General features: G+C 33.3%; 3 protein-coding genes across 10 annotated transcripts; 1 reads left to right on the forward strand and 2 right to left on the reverse strand.

Moving 5' to 3' along the window:
- Positions 1 to 167: 167 nt before the first annotated feature.
- LOC129305719 (phosphoglycerate mutase-like protein 1) lies at positions 168 to 6,946 on the reverse strand. Of its 5 annotated transcripts, none has more exons than XM_054945738.1 (10): positions 6,632 to 6,943; positions 5,844 to 5,917; positions 5,580 to 5,687; positions 5,354 to 5,433; positions 3,577 to 3,739; positions 2,479 to 2,553; positions 2,246 to 2,334; positions 1,472 to 1,594; positions 746 to 790; positions 168 to 654 (listed from the first exon to the last, which is right to left on the reverse strand). In XM_054945738.1, exons 1-10 carry the CDS (start codon positions 6,783 to 6,785, stop codon positions 552 to 554), a joined length of 1,014 nt encoding a protein of 337 aa, XP_054801713.1. In that variant the 5' UTR covers positions 6,786 to 6,943; the 3' UTR covers positions 168 to 551. The 5 variants fall into 5 exon arrangements, with proteins under 5 accessions (XP_054801713.1, XP_054801716.1, XP_054801715.1 ...); XM_054945741.1 differs by lacking the exon at positions 6,632 to 6,943 and adding an exon at positions 6,133 to 6,589; XM_054945740.1 differs by lacking the exon at positions 5,580 to 5,687 and having other exon boundaries at positions 6,632 to 6,945.
- A 1,040-nt stretch (positions 6,947 to 7,986) lies between these two features.
- LOC129307269 (protein trichome birefringence-like 12) lies at positions 7,987 to 12,599 on the forward strand. 2 transcript variants are annotated; one of them, XM_054948190.1, is made up of 4 exons: positions 7,987 to 8,626; positions 10,307 to 10,444; positions 10,632 to 10,881; positions 11,229 to 11,391. In XM_054948190.1, exons 1-4 carry the CDS (start codon positions 8,094 to 8,096, stop codon positions 11,241 to 11,243), a joined length of 936 nt encoding a protein of 311 aa, XP_054804165.1. In that variant the 5' UTR covers positions 7,987 to 8,093; the 3' UTR covers positions 11,244 to 11,391. The 2 variants fall into 2 exon arrangements, with proteins under 2 accessions (XP_054804165.1, XP_054804164.1); XM_054948189.1 differs by having other exon boundaries at positions 7,988 to 8,626; positions 11,206 to 12,599.
- A 1,911-nt stretch (positions 12,600 to 14,510) lies between these two features.
- On the reverse strand, positions 14,511 to 19,436 carry LOC129304904 (protein RMD5 homolog). Of its 3 annotated transcripts, none has more exons than XR_008591810.1 (3): positions 19,244 to 19,436; positions 15,043 to 16,286; positions 14,511 to 14,797 (listed from the first exon to the last, which is right to left on the reverse strand). XR_008591810.1 is itself a non-coding variant. In XM_054944743.1 (3 exons), the coding sequence occupies exon 2, from the start codon at positions 16,260 to 16,262 to the stop codon at positions 15,108 to 15,110; it is 1,155 nt and encodes a 384-aa protein (XP_054800718.1). In that variant the 5' UTR covers positions 16,263 to 16,286; positions 19,244 to 19,436; the 3' UTR covers positions 14,511 to 14,797; positions 15,080 to 15,107. The 3 variants fall into 3 exon arrangements, 2 of the variants coding, with proteins under 2 accessions (XP_054800718.1, XP_054800717.1); XM_054944743.1 differs by having other exon boundaries at positions 15,080 to 16,286; XM_054944742.1 differs by lacking the exon at positions 14,511 to 14,797 and having other exon boundaries at positions 14,810 to 16,286; positions 19,244 to 19,435.
- Positions 19,437 to 23,056: the final 3,620 nt, after the last annotated feature.

The raw sequence follows: 23,056 nt of genomic DNA on the forward strand, positions 1-23,056 counted from the left end.
GGAGTGTGTGGGTGGCATGTAATAGACAAATTTGACATGTCTATTTTGAAATGGCAAATAATGACAATTGAAATTAATTTAATTGGCACTATATTTTTTGATGCTCTAAATCGTGCTTTCAACTCACAAATTAAATTATCATAAAAATTAAATTTATAAATGAAATCTCAAATAAAACTGAGTAAATAGGTATACATATGCAAGGATTGTTTTTTGAGCTACCGAACAGACCTGTAATAGTTTCAGCACAAAAGTAACCATTCTTTAGAAGTATAATTTTAGGGAGGGGGAAAAAGACCCCGATATCTCGATTCAGGACGAAAATATCTTTGCGTAATAATGGAGCACCTGAGCTATTTTCAGAAACTCAACGTCTCAATGGCCTACAAAGTAAGTGTGTGTTTGATTTTCAATTTATGCAAAAGTTCATTTGGAGGATCTAACCATTTGTTGAATTTGATAAAAACACATCTCAAATGTGGTTTGGATGTATTTTTAAGAGTTATCCAAACAGATCCTAAAATTCTAATAGAAGTCGAAAAACTAGACCTCTATTCCTCTTTGTTCTCATCAGCAACATCACTGGGGAGATCCTGCCCACAAGGTACGTTGCCTGGATAGTTAGTGTTGGTTGAAGCATGCGAACCCGTCATGCTGGCGGCCAAAAAAATTATTTAATTTGGAAAATCATAATTGATTAAGATGTAAGGAGCTTCTTTCAATTGTTCAAAAATTGTAATCTCACCTTCTATCAACAATGACCATGGACCGAAGCTCACAATTGGCGAAACTGGAAACGCACATGAAGAAAGTAGTCAGTCACCCACATGCTTCCTCATAGGAACGAAAATTAGCACAACCATGATAACTTTTGTTACAGAGCTGCAAAAGCACAGTTTCTACTATAATTAAGGAATCTATTTTTCTGAGAAATTCAAAGCACACGAGGTCGGTAAAAGATAATAAATCAAAATTAATTATATAGATATATAAGAATGAGACATTGTTTTAGGATAATCACTTAAATGGTCAGGTGCTCAGGTCTACTTGCCCATGGTATAACGAGATCTATTTAACAAACTCTTCTATTTTCTAGACAAATCGTATGGGAACTTACAGGAATAGGGGTATTAATCAATCAGCCCAAAGAGATATTACCTCCACCCCCCTTTATAAGAAATTTAGACAAAATTATGCATATTCATAAATCTTTTTTTTAAACAAAAATATAAATTTTCAAAAATATCTTTGATTTGATAGCGAGAGAAAGAAAAAAAAAGAAAATATTAAAAAGGAAGGGTAATATTAATAAATATATTTAATGAAAACTTTATTTTTGTCAAATTGTCTTATAAGTTAAAAAGAAAAAAATACCATTTAGGTGATTCTTAGTGGGAAATTCACAAACAACTCGTGTTAAAAGGGTGCCAGACAAGTAAATTTTCCAAGAATGAGGCATCAATAAGCTTACTGCTTGCATATTTCCTTCTTCACAACGGGATGGCAATCATTTCCAAAATATGTATTTAGAGTATGAAACAAGAATCCACTATGCGTCACTATAGCTATCTCCTTCTCTTTACGAGTCAACAACCTGTAATTGCGTAAAAAACAGGAGCTTCAAATAATTCGATTACAAAGCATTTAACGGATTTATATTTTCTGACTAATAAACAAAAGAGCAGTCACGAGAAGAAAAAAAATGAATGTAGGAAATTATTTTTCTTTTTATAAAAGAACAGAGGATTACATAAATCTTCAAAAACTTGATAATGGCTCGTTAAACGAATGCTTCTGTATTGGTTCAATGATTACAACTTAAATAGTAATCAGGTTATTTCTTACAATTCTGAGATCAAGACAATTTCTTAATAATTAAGTGGTCGACTCTAACAAAATTCCTACGGAAGTCGGAAGCTATCATACTAATGAACTTCTCTTTCAACTCAAAAGCTCACAGGTTAAAGAAGTTTGGCTTTTAGCAACTTGGATTTTGATTAACAAAGACTCAGCAGCTACTATTAGATTACAATTTGGCATGACGAGCAACAGATATTAAGAGACTTAAGTGGATCTTAATCTTGAACATGTAGTAGGACTACATTATATCTAGGTGGAACCTTGAAAAATAGAAAAACGAAAAAAAAAGAAAAAGAAAAAAAAAGTGATTTCCAGACGTAGCATATCACTTTGTTAACCTTTATATGGTCCTCATATAATCAAGAATCAGGATTACTATTCATACCAGTTCATGAATTCCAAACCCCTTTTTGCAAGTTCTTCCTTTGTCTCCCTAACATCGGCCTTCCACAAAGTATCCTCATTACTATCTATCTGGAGAAAATTCAAAGGGATTTGGCATAAACCCGAAGAGAGCAATAAAACTAATCTGATTTTAAACTGCTTAAGAAAGCTATCAAGCATCTATTGTTATATTTTAAAATGCCATCTTTGATTTGCAAGAAATGCAATACTTGCCAGTGAGAAGTCAACTGCAGGAAAAACGAACTCATATTCGCTGATGCTTCTTCTTTTGTCACAGGGATGCACTCCCTGCACAATAAAACACATGAAAAAATATGCAAGGGTTCTCATGTTAATGTCAGTATCAAGCTTATGAAAACTTGAATAAAAAGTGTGTTGAAATTATTTTTACTTAGCAAAAAAAAAAAAAAAAACTCTCCTGGCAATTTCATAGAAGAGGTGAGAAAATGATGAAGCAAAATAGCAAATACATCTCCTTTAATAATATATACACAACTGATTTACTTTCTTGCATTTGATTCTTGTTCTGTCTGCCAATGGCCTATGAAATTTTTTGCTTCAGTGTTCATTATTCGCTAGTTAGACCATAGGCTTATACTATGACAGACTGATATAAAAACCCATCAAATTAAAACTTTTTTTGATAAACCTATGCTAACTATTTTAAATTTAAAAGTAATGATTTTTAATCACAAGAATCAAGAGATAAAATACAAAACGAACAACTTCACTAGACTGCCCCAGTACTTTTGTTTCAACTTTCAATCACAAGAGATAAAATACAAGACGAACTGTTGTCACTTTATTTAATGAAAAACTAAGAGAAGTGACTCCAGATGTTTTGGCGTTACTGGAACTTAAACTTCATCGTTAAGATCAAGAAATTAAGTATTTACTAACAGCTAAATCTAAAACTTTATAATACATGGCAACGGAAAAATTATCTTGGTGATTATCTTTTCTCCTAAATATTTTTCTTTACTGAGACAGGCCCACATGATGGGAAAGAGACTGAACTTTTTTTTTTGTTTTTGGTAATAGGACAAAAGATGAAAAAATCAACCACAAGAGAAACCTAGATGTCTACTATTGTTCCCTAAAGAACTTCCTAGAAACTGACTCACATGTACCTTATTAAACATACACCTTAAAGTTTGAAACTGTGAAACAAGGAGTCTTGCATCATAAACAATGGAAAAGAGACTAAACTTGTAGACTCTAGATCATGGAATAACGTGAAGTAAGTTATTTTCAAGGCGGATGCGTGATGCCAATAGGTGTAAAGGGGGTTCAAATTGCAAAATTACCCACCAAATGTTCACGACAAAGTTCAACAGCAACTATTGGTGGGCTATTCAGACTCGAAATTGCTGGACGGTTACTGTTTCCTGCATTTGCCACCATAAGTGGCAGTACATCCATCTTATCCACGTAGTCCTCACCACCAAATACTCCAACGGCAGTTTGTAGTGTCCTTAAATGCCAAAGAAACCCTAAGCAATGTTAATCCATACTGTCTCTGCCTCAACTCAGCTGGAAATAATTCAAACAAGCAAAGTACTTCTCCACAAGAAATCCCTGTAGGACCCCATATTTATTGATGGCAAAACACAAGATAGGAAATTATTCTGAGTATAAAGTCGTCATAATAAAAATGAATAATAATTCCTAAAATATATTATGCAAACATTGCTACTCAATTTATTCCCAAAGCTAAGTTTGTTCATATAACAACTGATGCATCCACTGAAAATCAAGTGCCGATCTTTCATTGTGAGTTCTAACATCAACAATGGAATATTTAAACATACACTAAAAAGAAACATCACCAATCCATATAAAGTGACAAAGGGGTTCACTATTAATAATTGATGTTGAATGGCGATTGCCTGTTTCATTTAATACTAAGCAGCACAAATGCTCTCCAGTGATTGAGAGAATTGGGAGACTCTCAGCTAAGTAGCGTCTATGTAACAGTGGTGTTGCCAGTCTCAGTAAGTCACCAGCCTTTCATCTTATTCACCTCCACTGATTCCGATCCAGCCATCCACTCTTTAGATAATTAGAGTGGTTATTTCAGTTACAACAATTAGGTGTCTCCAACGATTATAACAGCCACTTCCCCGTGGCTCTAGTTTCTCCAACCTAATTCTGTTATTCTTGTCAGCAATTTCTAATGGTTTCTTATGCAATACTTTTGCAACATATCAGTCTAAGTCCCCAACTCCCCCTCATTGGTTTCACATCCAAATAGCAAATCTCAAAATCTCCAGCATGTTACCCATTGCAGGCTAGCCAACAATATCTAGAAGCAATCCATTAAGTAGCAGTGTCCGTGTATGTCTTGCGGCAATTGTGTGTATTTGAGGGGAGGGAGTATCCCAGATATATGATTTTCCGGTGCTTGCACCATCCACTGCTGGTCAGACAGAGGAAGAGATTCCATACAGATCAGTATTAAAAAAGCGGATGAAACAGTAGTACCATGTTCAAACATGTCAGCGGACATTTACTTTTAACACAAGTTTTACCAACGAAGTTCCACACTAGAGATATCTGTAGTTGCCCTCTATATTTCTTCCTAGGTAGTCAGTCACTTAACTATAGCATGTAATTGACTGTATGACACTGATCATCCAAGAAAAGCTAATATCCTGCTTGTATAAACTACAAAGTATAGACATAATCATAAATCTAATATCTAGTTGGGCAAGAATGGTACAGAAAACATTGTCAGCAAATCTCTGGAAACAAGGGCAGAATAGGCACAACATTTTTAGACCAACCAATTTCACAAAGAAACCTGAAAGGGTTTGCAATTGATGTGAAGTATCAGGAACAAAATGTTCATTGAAAATTGGAGTATATAGAAAGTGAAAAAGATTGTAGTCCACTGACATTAAGTCTTCAAAATTTCAAGTTCAATTTCTCACCTTTCTCATAATTTCCAGGTTTCTCACCTTCAGCAATATTAACAAAAATAAACTAAGTATTCTTTCTAGCAAAGTAGAAAGCCAAAAGGCTTATAAAACCATAAAAGAAGCAAGAATTCACTGATATCAGTAGATCAAAACACAGGCGTTAGTACCTCAGTAAAGGAGATGCAATTACTAGATCAATTCTCTTTATGAGCCCAGAAGCATGAACATGCTTACGCAAATTGCCAACCTGTCAGTGTAGAGAAATTATTGTTTACTGTCACAGAGTAAAATGTCCTTTTCATCGCTGAAAGCCACAAGACAAATGCAAGCCTTGGTTTCTAGAGCAGATTCCACATGATAAGCAGCAAAATGACTTGCGCAGTCATGCTTTACCTGCTCCCAGCCTAATGGAGTGAGATGCGCATCAAAAAAATCAGGATTCAAGTATGCTCTGTAGTTCTTATCTCCCTCTACATTGTGGATCCCCTGAGCATGCCTGACCTGGACGTATGGTTTTATAAGTTGAAAAATATTTTAATTTGTAGGCAAAAGGCCAAGAAAGAAGGCAATCTTGAATGTCCTTGAAATGAAATATATAGCAGCCTCAAGTCCAAGCTGGATTTAATGTGTTGACAGAAAAGTGAGTTTGATACCAACCAGGTGAATGGTTTTGCACCGACTCAATGGATACAAACTTGAACCAGCACCACAATCCATATTTCCAGATGAACCTGATGAACATTAGATTTCAGACTAGTGACACCACATAAAGTAACAAAGCACCAGATCTCCATCACAATATTGGCAATAACAAAATTAATGTGTCAGAACATGAACTATGACCTATTTGCAAGCACCGCAAGATAGTTATCCTTTAACAATTCAATTGCATTGATCCATACATTTTTCCCCAATTATTTAGATTTTGCCTTGGTCTATATCTTACGTTTGGTTATCCATAGTATCACTAGCTCCGCTACTTCATTCTCATTATCGACATACTCTACAACCTACACTTGTCAATACACACGCGCAACCAGTCTCCAGCATGATCACCAACCTAAGAAAGCACACTGGAAGCACAATAAAGCAAACTATGACAGACTCCAAGCCACGATCACGATCTTCAGAAGAGTACGTTAGTTCGTTTGGCAGCAACATACAACTACAAACTTCCTTCACAAACACCTTTACCAAAAGAAAATTAGCCGTTCTGAAAATAACAGAAGTCCCATGCACATAGAATCCAAACTCAATACCTTTCTAAACCACCATTTCCACAGCATCTAACACAAAACACAACGAGTAACCACAAACAAGCAAAGAAACTTCTGAGTCATAACGGAGCTTCCGAAGAAGAGACTCCAATTGTAGAACCTAAAAGCAAAACATCCTAGTCGAATATAACGCAACGTATAAACAAGCTTAGAGATCCAACGAAGTACCAGAGAAGCAGAACGCAGGAGGAGGTAAATGAAACTCAAATTTGTACGAGCTCGGAGAAGAACCAGAGCGATAACGCAGAAAAGAAGTAGATCGGAATGCTGTGAGAGAAACGGAATGAGGGTGAGAGTATGCAGAAGCACTAATAAAGCTCATTGGACATTGGCGATGTACAGTAATTTATTATTCTCTTCTTCGCTCTATTTCTGGTAGTTACGTTGCGTCGCGTTGTGTCCAGTCAATTCGCTTCTCCAAATTCATTCAATATCGAAAAAATTTCCAGCTGCACAAATTGCGTCGTGCCCGAATTATGATAGCAAATGACGGCTTTATGCCAATCAAAGCAAGCTTATCAAAAACAGGTTTTCTTCATTTTCTTAAATAATACATTTTGTTTGTACCAAAAAGAAAAGAATATATTTTATCCACATGGTTTTTTAATCTCTGGGGTCAATTGGAGGGACTTTTTGTGGGGTAAAATAACTTAGGAAATGAGTTTTAAAGAAGTTGTTCTATTATATATATTTTTTGTTTTTATTATAGTTCTTAATAATTTTTTATTTTTATCATCGGAAAAATACCATCCATCAATATATTATTAATATCATCTTTCGTTGTTCATTTAGAATAATCCATCCATTATCAAAAAAGATATTCCATAAAATTAAAATTATCAATATGGTATGACTTGTGAGAATTAACAAGACATTGGATAGTTGTTTTCTATATTTAAACTTAAAAGAATATTTTTAATTATTATTTCTTATAAAAGCATCGTGCAGAAATAGTAATAAAGAGAAGTGCTTTTAAATTATTATAAGAAAAAATGGTAATTAAAAATTCATAAGATCATTAATTATAATTAGAGATTTAAAATTGTTGAAATTCTAATAATGCATCATCATCCTTACTTAAAATTAAAACAGTTGATTTAATCTCACCTAAAAAATTAAAAAAGGACATTATTGAAATTGTTATTATGTGCTGAAACTATTATTAATATCAATTGGTAAAATCAAGGTTCACACTAAAGAATAAGATTAACAATAACACTAACCCATAATAATAATTTTAATAATTTTAATTCATAATATTTAGGATCATGATTTTTTAACTGAAATTAATAATACTTTCAATATATTATAATAATTTTAATAATATTTTTTTAAATTTTTTAAATAATTTATTTGTATATTGACTAATATAAAAATTTACATATTGAAAAGACATTAAAAATTAAAAAATTTACTTCATATTCAAAAGTAAGGTTGTTAAATTTTTGCGTGGCTATTGTGCATCTTGAAGTAATGATTTCATATTCAAATGTGAGACTCACAACCCTCGCATAATTCATTCATTATTTATGAGCTATGTTTACAGAAGAATGCATTAATACTCTCCCCATCGTCGTCCCGACTCGGGCACTATTTTCACTCTCCTGAGTCTCCTCTCCAGAAAGATGCTATGTCTCCGAAGCTCCTTTCACCGCTCTTCCCGTGGCTTATCTTACTGACACTTGCATCCCTCTTTTTCTTTTATTCTTTTGTTTCACTCTATAGACCCTCTTCCCCAACCGTACGATCGCTTACAGTTCCAACATCTTCCTCATGTAATCTGTTCAGAGGTATCTGGGTCTTAGATCCAAATCGCAAGCCATTGTACGATGAGACTTGCCCATTTCACCGAAACGCATGGAATTGTTTGAGGAACAAGAGGGAAAATATGAGCCTGATCAATTCGTGGAAATGGGTTCCTGAAAGTTGTGATCTGCAGCGGATCGACCCTTTTCAATTTATGGGGCTAATGAGGAATAAGAATATTGGGTTTGTTGGGGATTCTCTGAATGAGAATTTCTTGGCTTCGTTTCTATGCATTCTGAGAATTGCTGATGAGGGTGCTAAGAAGTGGAAAAGGAAGGGGGCTTGGAGGGGAGCTTATTTTCCCAAGTACAATTTGACGGTCGCTTATCATCGTGCTGTTTTGCTTTCCAAATACCAGTAAGAATATTATTGCGTAAGTTCTTTCATTTTGAATTTTGCATGAGTTTCTTTCTGCAGTGCTTTCTCGCGGGATTAACAACTAGCATAAACAACTTTATAGTAGTATAACAGTTTCTTTCTGCATTGTTAGGTCTATTGAGACTTAGTTCTCGAATGTGCAGTAAGTGGAATTCTTAAAAATAGCAAATGGTTCCGTATTAGTTTTTTTACGAGATCTCTAGGTCATTTGGTAGTAGGATAGTTCACGAGTTTGTTGATTTCAGGTGCATTTTATTAGTTTTCGAAAATTGTTTTTATTTTGCTAAAAGCTTTCGTTGGTTTTTGCGTGTGTTTGAGTTGCTTGTGCTCATGTTTTTAGATAATTATCATCTTGCTCCCTGATTGGCAAGGAAAAAGATCATTTACTCATCTGTGTTGAACTTATTAAAGGAATTAGGCGTATAAAAAGTGTGTTTGACTCAGGAAGTGGAACTGGTTTTTGTCATAATTTAAATCTTGTTGGGATCGATCCAAGGGAGCACTGGCTTAGAATATGAAATATTTTATATATTGAGCATCAACCCAAAATGTTGCCAAAAGAAATGAGAGTAATGACAGTGCTATAGATAAATCACTTCTAATTAGCTCATCAAAATCAAGGAGAGGTATTTAAATTATGAATATAGTATTCAAAAGAAGAAATTTCCTAGTTTACTCTTATTAAATGCATCATCTTTAAAAACATTTTCTCTCATATGTAATTCTTACTCTTCTCATGGAAAATTGTAAAAGGATAAAATTGGAATAAAATAATTAATGATCAGCCTTTTTATGCAAAGTGACTTGTAAAAAAAATCATCAATTTCTTCTAGAAGATGATTTATATATAGGACTGGAGGGAATACCTTTTATATCTCATCCGTGGTTATGCATTAATTCAATCTAGAAGGGTGTACACAAATGCAATTTAGTTTGTTAGCTGGTACATTATGAATGTCATGGCCAAATGTTTTCATGTGCAAATATTTTCGTCTGAAATGTTGGATATTGTTAGTAGACATATAAGTATTTCATGGAAGTATATGCCTGCTGGGTCATAAGTGTCGCCACCACTCCAGTTCTTACCTATCTATAATCTATACTCTATACATTATCCTACTGGGTATTCTCTTTTTATGGTGCCATTGTGGAAGTGACACTGCTACTACTGTTAACACTCAAATACAAACTGCAGTTTTTTATGTATCTGTACTCATTGTTCAATTGTTTTTTCGTTTTTAATAATTCTTTAAAGTAGGGATTGAAAGGTCATTTTTTATGTTCAAAATTACTTTTTTCCATTTTATTACGTTTCATCCTGTGTACTCCCAAGTCCCTCAACTTTCACCCTTTATAAAATAAGCACTTGCAGTTTTCTCCGCCCTTAAATATAGTAACTCAAATACCATAACAAACTTTCCCATTACTGATGTGACAAGCTTTCATTTGTATCTAATGTTCATGTCAATCATTGGACATCTGATGTGACATCTTGGAGTGTGAAGTTTTTTGTTTTGTATTTTTTTCTTAAAATGAATAATGTTCTATTTTAAATAGTATGTTCTTCGTGTTAATTCTTGTTAACTGTCTTTTTTAAGCTCTTTTTTCCCTATAATTTTGAAATGGCAATCTTATGTGCTTGTTACTGAACATGAGAAGGTGGCAGCCAAAGGAATCTGAAAATGGACGTCAAGAGGGATCACAAGGTATTTATCGAGTAGATGTTGATGTTCCTGCAGATGATTGGGTTAATATTGCAGGCTTCTATGATGTCCTTGTGTTTAACACTGGCCACTGGTAAGTTCTTGTTCCCTATGCTGAACTTTAAACTGTTAATTATGGAATGCCTTACTGCTTATATGCATATAGAAAAAGGTGTGGAGCCTAGACATCAGAAAGAACACAGAGATCGGGCTAGTTGTAACTGCCTCAGGTTTCTGAAGTTATAACCTACGAGTAACTCAGTAATTCTTGTCTTGAATAGGTGGAATTATGACAAATTCCCGAAAGAGAAGCCTCTTGTATTTTATAGGGATGGACAGCCAGTTGTTCCTCCACTTGAAATGTTGGATGGATTAAAAGTTATTCTTGAAAACGCTGTTTCATACATACAAAACAAATTCCCAACAAAGACATTGAAGTTCTGGCGTTTGCAATCTCCAAGGCATTTCTATGGAGGAGACTGGAATCAAAATGGAAGCTGCTTGTTGAGCAAGCCCCTTGAGAAGCATGAGGTTTGTGTTTCTGTAATCTGCCTTGGGTTTATTCCCCCCAGGAAAAGAGTTTTTTTTTGTTTTTTTGGCCCTTTACTTTTCTGTTTCCATTTATGAAATTGCAACCCTTAAAGGCTAAGCTGTTTAATACATATGATCTTACTTGTCTGCTTCTTTCCTGCATTCAGAAATCATCTTAACCAAGAGACTTGAGAACCTTGTTAGAGATAATAGTAAAATTATTACAAGCTCTCACTTAACAGCCTAAACTTTGAGTTGAATTGATCACTGACACTTTTCGTTTCATGCATTAGTTGAGAGAAATAGATACTAATATCTGAGCAGCTTGACTTATGGTTTGAACCCAGGAACAACGGAGTTAACAAGGAAGCAAGGCAACTGAATATTCTGATTCAAGAGGCATTGCAAGGCACTGATATCCAAGTGCTTGATTTAACTCACTTGAGTGAATTCAGAGCTGATGCTCATCCAGCGATTTGGTTGGGAAGGCAGGATGCAGTGACAATCTGGGGTCAGGATTGCATGCACTGGTGTCTGCCTGGTGTCCCTGACACATGGGTTGATATATTGTCACAACTGATCCTTAATACATTAGGGAGAACCAGTGGATCATAAAAAATGGAAAGGTTTTTATGTAGATCCAGTCTATAAAAAATAAAAGACGAAGTCAATACGAAGATAGACATGGAGTTTTTAAAGAAGTTTGGAGAGGTTGAGCTTTTCCCTTGACAAATCAAAATTTTTTAGACAAAGATAGAAGTCCAACAGTAAAAACTCAACGTCTCAGGCGTGTCATAGGTAGATTTCATTGAAAAATGTATAAAACAATTTCATGTCTAATTATGATTAGTTTTTATACTTAACTTGTATAGATTGGATCTACCTAAATCTTTTCTAGAAGCACGATTATAACTCAGGAAATCCACTGTCATGCGTTTGCCATTGAAAGGTTTGTGGGCTTGTTTATTGTGGAGATGTGGGAATTTTGAGGTCTTCGTTGAAGTTTCTGAGCTTGATGCAAGATTTAATGCCGATCTTGTGAAGAAAAAATTGCAGCTTTCAAGCTGGGACGGAAGCTGTGGTTGATTTGGTGAAGAGAAGTTGATACCTATGGATGCAGCTCCGTCAACTTATTCAAAAAAAAATAAACTAGTGGACTCGTACCTTTTGCTCTGTGTAGAATGTTAAGGAAGCATTGAAGGATCTACATACGGGAGTCCTGGGATAATTATCTCAACTCATTCAGAACCAACAAGCCTATTGTTGAGTACATTAGTTAATTATCTGTGTGAAGTCACCGAAGATGCTTCAAGCAGATAAGTAACTGATGAACTTCAGAGCCAGCTTGCTGGTTCAAAATGAGTTGAAGTAACTATCTCAGCATTCTCAGATGTAGAAGCTCCAATGCTTCCTTTAGCATGAGCAGTAGGGCTGTGTAAAAGTTTTTCAATCCTGTTTGGTTCAGTCCAACCCAAGATGGTCTCAGTCTTGTTTGGTCCATATAGACACCGGTCCTTCAGGACCAAAAAGACTGAAAAGACCAGACTATTTTTTCGAGTTGAACTGGACAAGAGACTAGACATTCAAACCACTTGGTCCAGTCTGATCCTATTAATTTTTTTATTATAATTATAATTAATTTATTTTTGACAAATGTTTGAAGTGTAATTGATGGTAAGGAGATAATTGTATGAAGATTTGTTGAGTTTGTTTCTAAATTATTGTTGTAATGTAGTGTTGTTAAATTTTATTGAATGTTATTTTTGTTAAAGTTATAAATTTAAATCATTTGGACTGTGATATAATTTTTTTTTATTGCTGGAATTATGGATTTATTATTATTATAAGTGTTTTTACTATCTTAATTGAGTTTATTATGTTGAAATGGATTATTACCTCTCATAGAATAAAAAGAAAAAAAAAAGCTAAGTGAGTATTGGACTGACAGGATCAGTTTCTCAGTCTTATGGATCAAGTTCAGTCTTCTTAATCTTCAAGTTATCACTGGACAAGACTGGACTACGGGTTGCCTAACCCAATTCTTTTTATGAAAGAGACCAAACTTCAAGTTAGGGTGAAGTCTAGTGCCGTCCTGTCTTTTGTGCAGCCTTAATAAGCAGTAGGTATTTACTAATTTATTATTTACCCAACTTTTTGTAGAAAGATTTGAAAACTTTGAATGTTTTTATAATTGTGAACAGTGTAATTTATTTATTTTTCCAAATTTAATATTTCCTCTATCTTAAATTATAAATTATAAGACACTTAAACAAAATTATAGTGCATATCAATAAAATTCATTAAATATAATTGGGAGAATAAAAAAATGTTTTAAAAGAATCAATTAATTCAAGTTAGATTTCAAGTATTAAATTTTAGAAATTTACAATTCAATTTTTCAATTTTACAATTATATTGTATTGAATTTACAGCTTGTTTTTTAAATTTTGACATGGTTAAAAAATAAAAAAAATTTATTAAAATTTAAAATATAAGTTACAAATTTATCACAATGAAATTACAAAATTAAAAAATTAAATTATAAATTCTTAAAATTTGATATTTAAGACTTAACTTAAATTAATTGATCCTTTTAAGAGTTTTTTGTCATTCTTTCAATATAATTTATAATATTATTTTTTTAAAATAAAAATATAAACTTTACAAAATGATATTTATTTAATTCTTCATTTGTAAAAGAATATTAAAAAAATATATGAGAAGGATAATATTAAAAAACACAACATTAATGAAATTTATTTTTATTAAAGTATCTTATATTTTAATATACTAAATTTCCTCCAAAAGTGTCTTGCAATTTGAGATGAAAAAGGTATATTATATGGAACAAACCATTCAGAATCTTGACAGCAAAATTAATGACATGCATGTTGTTTACTTACTAAATGCACTTATTTTCCTTATTGATGTGAAAAGTGAAGGTATCGTAATATAAAATTTGATAAGAAGTCATATTATTTCGAAGTCATAACAATGTGTTTTATCTTTAATTGTTGAATAGGGCCATAAAGCCGAAATACAATAGAAAGTCACGAAAGAAAATACAGAACTGGCCGTGGAGTTGTCACCTCCACCATGTCCCTAAAAAGTAAAAACTAGAAAGCAAGCTATGAAGTTCCTTCAGAGGATCGATCGCAAAGTGATCTCCTGGGTCGTTATCAAAGCTTCTTTTTTTTTTTTCTAATGAATTATCCAAGCACAACTACAGACCCCCAAGTTGTACAAGACCATTTGCTGGTAAAAAAACAATTGTACAAGACCATGAGCTTCACGTATGATATGAGGCCACCACATCAGAAATGTGCTTTATTTCAAATTCCGCAGAGTTTGAATGTGCATTCCCGTTGATCATAATTATTTGTGTGAATTACTGTGAAACACATGTCAAGTTGCTATTTGTCCTAGGATCAAATCTTTTTATGAGTATCGTTTTCAAGTGCCTATACAATGACCCTTTTGTTGCCACATGGATGACACGCATCCCACTTGTTAAAGTTTTTAACCAGCACGCTGGGACCAAATTCATGGCATTTTTATATCTGAAACACTAGTTTGAGAGCAAATTGTGCAATCAAAGCTTCCCCTTTTTTCAGCAGAGAAGAAAAACAACACGAGAATGTGACCAAAAACAGTTTGAAAGGCCTGTTAAAATATACAGGATTAACATTCTTTCTTGTGACTCAAGATAAAAACAAGACTCCCTTTCCTCGTCCAATATCTAATTAATCATAAACAACTGTAGCATTACACCAGAGTTTGTAATGCCTAAATATGAATGCAATTACTCTGCGCAATTTAATAACTTGCAAATGCGCACACACAGAATTGTCCATGTAACTTTCTTCATATACAATCCATGTCCTTGAATCCCAATCAATCCATCATGCCAGAAATTCTGCGCGCGAAATACAAAATAATACAGAAAATAATCATTATAATGAACAGAAGTTTAAAAGCAAACATGCAAGTTCTCACTGCAGGGGCAGTACTTGAATGCTTTAAGAATACAGTTACAAGTTGATCTAGCAGGAAAATAGATACGAAAGGACCAGGATATGAACAGATTTTTTGGATATTTATTTACTCCATTGGTCTTGTAAAATGTAACAGGGAATCTTGTAAGAAATTTTATATACAAACCAGGGGGATTTGAATGCTAAAAATGCACTGCACACACCAATTTTGAGTCTGTTCATAAACACAAATCAGAAGTAGAGCTGTCTGCACTGTGCAACTGTAGCTTCTGCAGGACAGTAGGGACACTTGAACGTTCGGGTGCTGCTTTTTGACAACTTCATGATTGATTGCTTGCAAAGAACATGTAAACACGGAAGCAACATGGGAGGATTCTCTTCACTCGCTTGGTCACGACTTACAGGGCAGACAAAAATAGAATGAAATTGAAATTCTTTCCCCAATTCTACAGGCACTGGCAACTGTTTCATAGCCTGCCATTCTTGCTTCTTTGCTGCCATTACATTTGCCAGCTTTAAGAGTGTAGGCAACCCTTCAACTCCAGCAGCAATTGCCACACTCAATGGGCTCTCATAGGACTGTCCCAAGAGAATGCAGAACTGCCGGGTCAGCTCCTCGGTAGTCCTCTCCCAATGGATCTGGGACATCAACTCAGAATAAGGGGAGCTGTCAAGCCTTCCTGCATACAAGAGGCAACCCATAAGCTTTTGGAACTCATCCTTGTGGAGGGAAGCAAAAGGAGCAAGATAAGTTCGGGCATATTTTAAGGCATCGGCTCGAGTTCCATTTTGCAAAACCTCTACAAACTGCAGCGTATGAAGCTTAAGCTCAAGATTGGAACCACTCTGGACAAGTTTATCTTGGTTGGTAGAGACCCATGTGAGAGCAGGTTGAAGGTTCTTAACTCTCATAGCCTCAAGAATCTGATGCATTTCCAAGAATTGAGATCTTAGTGAATTTGTATTAACTTCCCCAGCCTCATTTATGATGGTATCTCCAAGATCAAATAGCCCTTGACGGTAAAAATGGTTTGCAATAATCTGATTCACAATGTGAAAGTCAAAGTCAACATTTCTGTATGCCTTGGATACATCAGGATTTAAGGATTTCTCCAGAAGCTTTTGGTACTTGGTAAGACTTATGTTCAATTCTTTCTGTGGTCCTTCAAACTGTTGAAGCACCCCAATAGCATTAAGTTTAAACTTGAGGTCTGTAAGTATAGATTTCTGGTCAACAGGGGCTGAATCATTGGCTGACTGAATTTTTGCCAAAGCCTGCTTAATTTCAAGCCCCACCTGATCAATGACTTCTTGGAACTTGGAGGTAGATAACTTTTGCTTCTTAGATACACGGTCAAATGCATCTCTAATGCTGTTCAGCTCCATCTTTGATGCTCTAGTAAGAAACTACTGCAGAAATTTGACAAAGAAAACAATTAGACATGTTCCCAAAAACAAAAACTAATGCTTCTTGCACAAAAACTAAAAAGTATGATGAGAAAGCCACTCATTATATGCAACAAAGTGAAGCATCAGGCCATCAGCTATGTCACATGAACGCATCTTGTCTCAATATGAAGACAACAAAAATGAAAAACTACAGTTTTTTTTTCCCTGTTTGCTCTGGAGTGAGAGATCCTTTCCCAACAATGCAAAGAGAATTGTAACTAGGAAAAAGTATGGTGAATATTTATAAGAATTTATTAAAAATTAGAGACATTCAAGCCAAAATTTTGAAACTAGTTCCTTATAAGTTTGTTCCCGCCAACTTCTATAAAAGCTTAAAAATATGCTCCTAGCCTCCTAACTCAACTAAAGAGGCTGCCCCATGTCCAAAGCTTAGCAAGAATATCAGTATGTTTATTTCACAGGAAAAAAAATTATTGAAGAGCAGAGAAGAGCAATACAAAACTGAGACCAGTTATCCAATAACAAAACAGTAGAAGTTACAAACAGGACATCAGTGTGTCATCAATAAGAGACACACAATGTGCGCAAGTCACGAAACAAAGATTTTGGAAGGTCTTTATACCAAGAAAGGTAAATTTCATTGAGTCGAAGCTTCACCTCACCTAAGTCTCTAAACAACCTTCGTAGAGAATCCCAAAGATATGCAGCCATATTTTCTCATATTTATGAAACAAGACTGTTAAAGGGTTTTTTCTAAGCTGACTTGCACCCAGAAGATCCTTTCCTTCGGATTTAGACAACACTAGTCTAAAGAGCTCCAAAATTCAAAATTAACAACATAGAAAGCACAGGTAGATCAGTATAAAAAGGTACTGGTCAAATTTTTAGCTGCTCATTCATGTTATATATATTCATCTGATAGGATTCCACTACTTATTATAACCTGTAGGAGAAAAAGAAAGCAGCCTAGGATGGAATCACTGAGAATGTGAGGCCCGTTATTGACTGGAAAGATAATTAGGAAGTTATTTAACTTCTAGTCTGTGTTGTCAATATTTTATGAACTGTTGGGACAGTAATGATGCAGGAAGTTCAGATGCCTTATGCTAAGTATGTGAAGTCCAGATGTCTTGTGTCTATGAATCAGTAATTTGTGCAAGTATCTTATGTGTCATAGTTGTAAGCTAGTCATATGATGATATGTTAATCTGTTCCATACTAGATAATTGATATTGATCAATGGAGAAGGGTATGGCATGTTATTCAGTAAAACTCTCGGTCTCCACAGCTTGGGTGGTTTATGCTTTAGACTCAGAATCATAGATTTATTAAGATTTTACCTTAAACTTTAATTCAACCCAGCTCTAACTAGGATTTCAGTATTGTAAAGAATCAGATCAGAATTATAAATCTTTTGCCCATCCCTATTCTAACACTTCCATCCACATCCTTTACATCATTTTCCAGTTTGCACACAAGATGAATATCCTGATTCATTTTGCTTAAGGATCTACAACTAATCCAACATATCAGTTGAAAAGTGATGTAACATCAGGAGGACTAATCAGAAGAATGCATCTTACAATTGGGATAATGGAGGACACCAAACAACCGACAACTATAGCAATAACAGGTAGGTAAACATAAAGGTCTGAATTTTCCAATTAAAATATCAGCTCCAACCATGGATCATCCAAAAAAACAAGAGAAAACCCATTAAAACTTTAGACAACGCACATAAAAACCAGCCACTAAAGACAATATATAAGCATTTTCAAACTATGAAAAAGGATGAGCCTATTACTTGTTAATTGTTATGCAAAAATGCAGGTCTTTGTCCCTCAAGAGATATCAGAATGAAGCCATGATGAGTCAATTTCAGGTGCAATCACCACTACTGGGCTATCAACACAATCAGATCACTTTCTATTTAAGAAATAAAAAAGAGAAAGCCAATTTGTTGCCTTATACATGGTGCTTGCCCAGTTTTCTTATGTTCAAATATGCAAAGTCATGGGTGGTTTCTCTTTGACATGTTGTAAGAGTTATTTAAAGAAGGAAAAAAAAAAAGAAAGCCTGAAATGCAACTGTATGAATATTTTTTACACAACAAGCAAATAGGACAGGTCTCTTGCATTATAATCAAGTATTTAAACCAGAAAGAGTTAAAAAAAAGACAACCGTTCATGACCAATCAGAAAGGATATCTGAAACCTTGAGCAAATAAGCTAATATAATCAATCACTCATTATCATTCATTTGTCCTCAATTTTGAAGTACTCTTTTATTTTCTCCATTGAATGCTATAGTCGAATGTTTTCCAAAGGACCGAAGTTATTAAATGTTAGCACAATTCTAGAGTTTAACACACAAATCTTTCCAAAGAATTAGCCTTTCCCGTGTAATAGGATCATAAACTCATTATTGGTAAACGTATATCACAATGTTCACAGCAATTAGGTTTTAGAGAGTTTGTCCTCCAAGATACAAGATTAAAATTTATTACGCAAATGAAATTCTCGTAATTAACGCTCTTCTCTCATGGTTGAATAAAAAACAAGGCTCTTAAATATCAGGAATCAACTCCACAGAATACAATCACGAAAGACAAACAGTGAACAATTCACTTTCTCAAATTGTCAAATTCTTAATTAATCACAATATCAAGCTACCTAAAAACGCTTATAAAAACAATACCACATACTTCCATTTATATGGTAATACGAATTCAACAGGTAAGAAATTTCAGAGAAGACATAAGCAGAGAAAACAATCAAAATCTTGAAAACAATTCAATTCACCTCTTTTCGAATTTCACGAATGGAAAAAAAATGGAGATCCATTTCTTGAAACATTGATTAATAAAGAGAATGTAAAAGAAGAAAAAAATCAGAAAGAGAATGTCAGAAATAATTGGGGAAAAATAGTTGCACAAGCCTGTGGTGTTCTTCTGTTACCTGAAAAACAGTCGGAGAAGCGAAGAGCAAAGAGCACGAGAGAGGCGAGGAATGCAGGCTTGTAAATGCGTGTGCGAGTGAGAAATCTGAATGGGAGACACCCACACGTGCGAAAGAAAACTTGTCTGAGACAAAATCTGAATCCCAAATTGCCAATGGCAAAGTTTTCGCAGGAAGTCAATAGCTATGATTTGAAATGAAGAAAAAATTGAAATGATTTGCAATATCTGGTTTGTGTTCATTTTAGAGCCGGTAACTTAGGGTTCGGATCAATCTAGTCCAGACTTTTTTAAATAATAACATTTGACATTTATTTTAAAATTAATTTTTTATATTTAAAAAAGTATAAAATATATTTTTTATATTTAAAAAATTTAGAAGACTTAGTTTTTTAAAAAAATTTATACTCTTAAAATTTAAAAATCAAGATTAAAATATATTTTAAATATTATATGAGATATTTTATAGATTAAAAATAATAAAAATGTAATTTTTTATTTTTAGATCATATTTATAATAATATACTCATATTCTCCTGATAAAAAATAACTAAAATTTAAACAATTAATTAATATGTAACATATTGTATATTTTTTAAAAAAATTATTTCAAGCCTAATTTTTTTGGACATATTTGGATCGGGCATTAAAAAATAATTATTTTATAAAATTCAACTTTAAAACTTTTTTTAGACTCATTGGAGGTAACCCAAATCAAACCAGCTCTAATATATTTATGTCTTATTTGGTATCTTAAAATATTTTTGATGAAAATAGAAATAGATATAAAAATAACGGAAATAAAGATGGAAATGAGGTTTAAAAGTATGTTTGGTATGTATATAGAATTATAATATATTTTTTATTTAATATATGCACTTATATAATTAATTTACTAAAATACCCTTGTCTTTTTTTTTAAATTAAGATGTACTTTTTATTTAATATATGCATTTATATAATCAATTTACTGAAATACCCTTGTCAATTTTTTTTAATTATGATATACTTTTTATTTAATATATGCATTTATATAATCAATTTACTAAAATACCTCTATCTATTTTTTAAATTATGATATATTTTTTATTTAATATATGCATTTATATAATCAATTTACTAAAATACCCCTATCTATTTTTTTAATTATGATATATTTTTTATTTAATATGCATATCTATATAATCAATTTACTAAAATATTCCTATTATATTTTTTTAAAAAAAACTTTTTATGCCACCAGCATTGATTTTCTTGACACCCAACATGCTATCACAATTCAATTTTTTGTGCTTGCTAGGTGTTTAGCTCTTTATTTTATAGCATTATATACATAATACACACACATAATTGATACAAAATATACAAAAATGACAAGGTTGTACATACAAAATGGTAGGTTATGTTAAAGTTATCAAGTTGTGATAACTTTTCACATATAAAATGACAAGTTATCAAAAATGGCCAACATTTAACCCCTGCATATACCAAAAATAGATGGGAGGAAATTCTACTACTTACAAAATATAGCCAATCATATCACATCCAAGTTACTCTTGCATAATATATTTTATGTAGACAACTAGATTATGCAAAAAGCTTTCGAACCATAGCCAAGTTAGCCTTGTATGGGAGGGCTAGAAAGACAAGAAGGAGTGCTTCATCTTTAATAATTTTTAATAGTGCATCTTGTTGTTCATCTTCAGTAAGCTCTTTCAACTTGCAAAGCTCTTCATAAAGGACTTCACATTTTGCATCTAGCATAAATGCCCGTGCCATCTTGTCAGTATGAGATCCTCAATTTAAAGATGCTTCTTGGATTCCTTAACATGTGTTGTTCATCATCTTTTCAAGAGCATCCATAAAAAGATTATCACGATCACAATTGTTCCTTTTTCTCTTCTTATTTCTAGACATGGCAACAGTAATAGAAGGGTCAATGTCAACACTTACATCAACTTATTGAGTTTCCTCAATGCCATCATTGTCATCAACCTCCACATGTAGGATTTCTCTAGTGTCATCAACCGGATCAGCTTGTAAACTAGACAATGATCCTTTTCCAGTAGCTCTATCTTTACCAAATATGGTTGAAAGTGCATCAAAATGATGGAAAGGTTTCCCATGAAATTGAGCAGCTTTTTGTTACTCTACAAAAGAACCAAACCAATTTATATATATACGCATTCCAAGAAATATTACTTGTAAAATATCCAAATGCAATATCAATAACAAAATGTTACCTTTATATACTCATCCCAAACAGCCTTTTTAGCTGTAACATACTGTTTGTCTGGATCCTATATAAATCCTGATGTGTTAGTGCCATTAACCATGTCATTTACAACCTGCCAATTGACTTTTAATGTCTTCAAATGAGATTGAATGTTAGGATAAATCTTGATTCCATAACCAAGGATCTTCTCATGCAACATAGAATGCAATTGCTTTAGTACTCCAGACTTGAAACCATTATTAGCATGTAAACCTCTTTCTTCATGAATTTGTAACAAGGAAGCAATAAGTACATCATCCTCCTTAGGTGTCCATGCATGAAACTTTTGTTTTGTTGAGGTCTCCTCTGCCATTATCTAAATTAAAACACAATAAAATAATGAAAAATAATTAAAGTATATTATATATAATTCATAGTTAAAACCTATAAAAGCATAGAACAAAAAAGCATAGAACATAAATGGCAATATGGGACATAAATTTTATATAATCAATATTTAGACTTGAAAATATATAACCCTAAATATTTCAAATAACACCCATACAAAGTACTTATAAAATAAATGATAGTACTGTTACTCCACATATATAATATGAAGTCATTACACTTCCACTATATTAATTGACATTCATCTATTATCCCTATGGCTTATGAAATCTACAAACATCTCATTAGCCAAACTCTCATGAAAGTTGCTCCATGCATCCGATAGCTCAATTGTCAAAATAGGGGGAGCATCTATGTTAGAGCTATTAGTATCTAATTCTTCAAACCCATCCTCGAGGGGATCCGATCCATGTTGACAAATTAAATTATGTAAGAGGCAACAAGATATCACAATACGATTATGAGTTCAAATTGGGTAGAATAATAGACTTCTAAGAATAGCCCAACACAATTTCAACATCCCAAAGTAGCGTTCAATGACATTATGAGCTGATGCATGCCTCGTATTAAAGCATTCATGAGTACTAATAGGGTGTCTTCCATTTCTCCATTCACTTAAATGGTAACATTGTCCTTAATATAAGCTCATGTAGTAGTTCTCCAAAAATTGTTTGAGCGCTTGCGTAAATACAAGATCAAGTCAAAACCTAATAAATGCATATTTAGAGCTTCATTAGGAAAATTATTAGGTTTCATTGTCAGTAAGAAGGGCATAGATAGATCCTAACAATGTCAAAGTAATTAGTGACATAAGGCCACCATAAACAAAGAAAGAGGTTCGTAGCTTCTTAGGGTATTTGAATTACATATCTAGATTCATAGCCAAATTAACTACTACTTATGAGCCCTCTTTAAATTATTATGAAAAAAATAATACTGACCAGTAGGATGAACATTGTCAACAAGCTTTTGACAAGATAAAGGACTACTTATTGAACCCTCCACTATTAGTACCTCTAACACCTGGTCGACCTTTGATCCTTTACTTGACCATAAGACTTACATTTGTGGGTGCAATGCTGGGGCAACTTGATAAAACTGGGAAAAAGGAAAAAGCAGTTTATTATTTGAGCAAAAAGTTTAATGATTGTGAATCACGCTATTCACTAATAGAAAAAATATGATATGGTT

Source organism: Prosopis cineraria, unplaced genomic scaffold (genome assembly GCF_029017545.1).
Source record: "Prosopis cineraria cultivar Desert tree isolate PC_DT_omini unplaced genomic scaffold, ASM2901754v1 PC3, whole genome shotgun sequence".
Classification (NCBI taxonomy): Eukaryota; Viridiplantae; Streptophyta; class Magnoliopsida; order Fabales; family Fabaceae; genus Prosopis; species Prosopis cineraria.

Coding starts and splice junctions, on each gene's coding strand:
- LOC129305719 (XM_054945738.1), bottom strand. CDS start 6,785: ATGAGCTTTATTAGTGCTTCTGCATACTCTCACCCTCATTCCGTTTCT. Junction 5,918..6,631: donor TCCTGCGTTCTGCTTCTCTG/GTACTTCGTTGG, acceptor AATGTTCATCAG/GTTCATCTGGAAATATGGAT. Junction 1,595..2,245: donor GGTTTGGAATTCATGAACTG/GTATGAATAGTA, acceptor ACGCAATTACAG/GTTGTTGACTCGTAAAGAGA.
- LOC129307269 (XM_054948189.1), top strand. CDS start 8,094: ATGTCTCCGAAGCTCCTTTCACCGCTCTTCCCGTGGCTTATCTTACTG. Junction 8,627..10,306: donor GTTTTGCTTTCCAAATACCA/GTAAGAATATTA, acceptor GAACATGAGAAG/GTGGCAGCCAAAGGAATCTG. Junction 10,445..10,631: donor GTGTTTAACACTGGCCACTG/GTAAGTTCTTGT, acceptor TGTCTTGAATAG/GTGGAATTATGACAAATTCC.
- LOC129304904 (XM_054944743.1), bottom strand. CDS start 16,262: ATGGAGCTGAACAGCATTAGAGATGCATTTGACCGTGTATCTAAGAAG.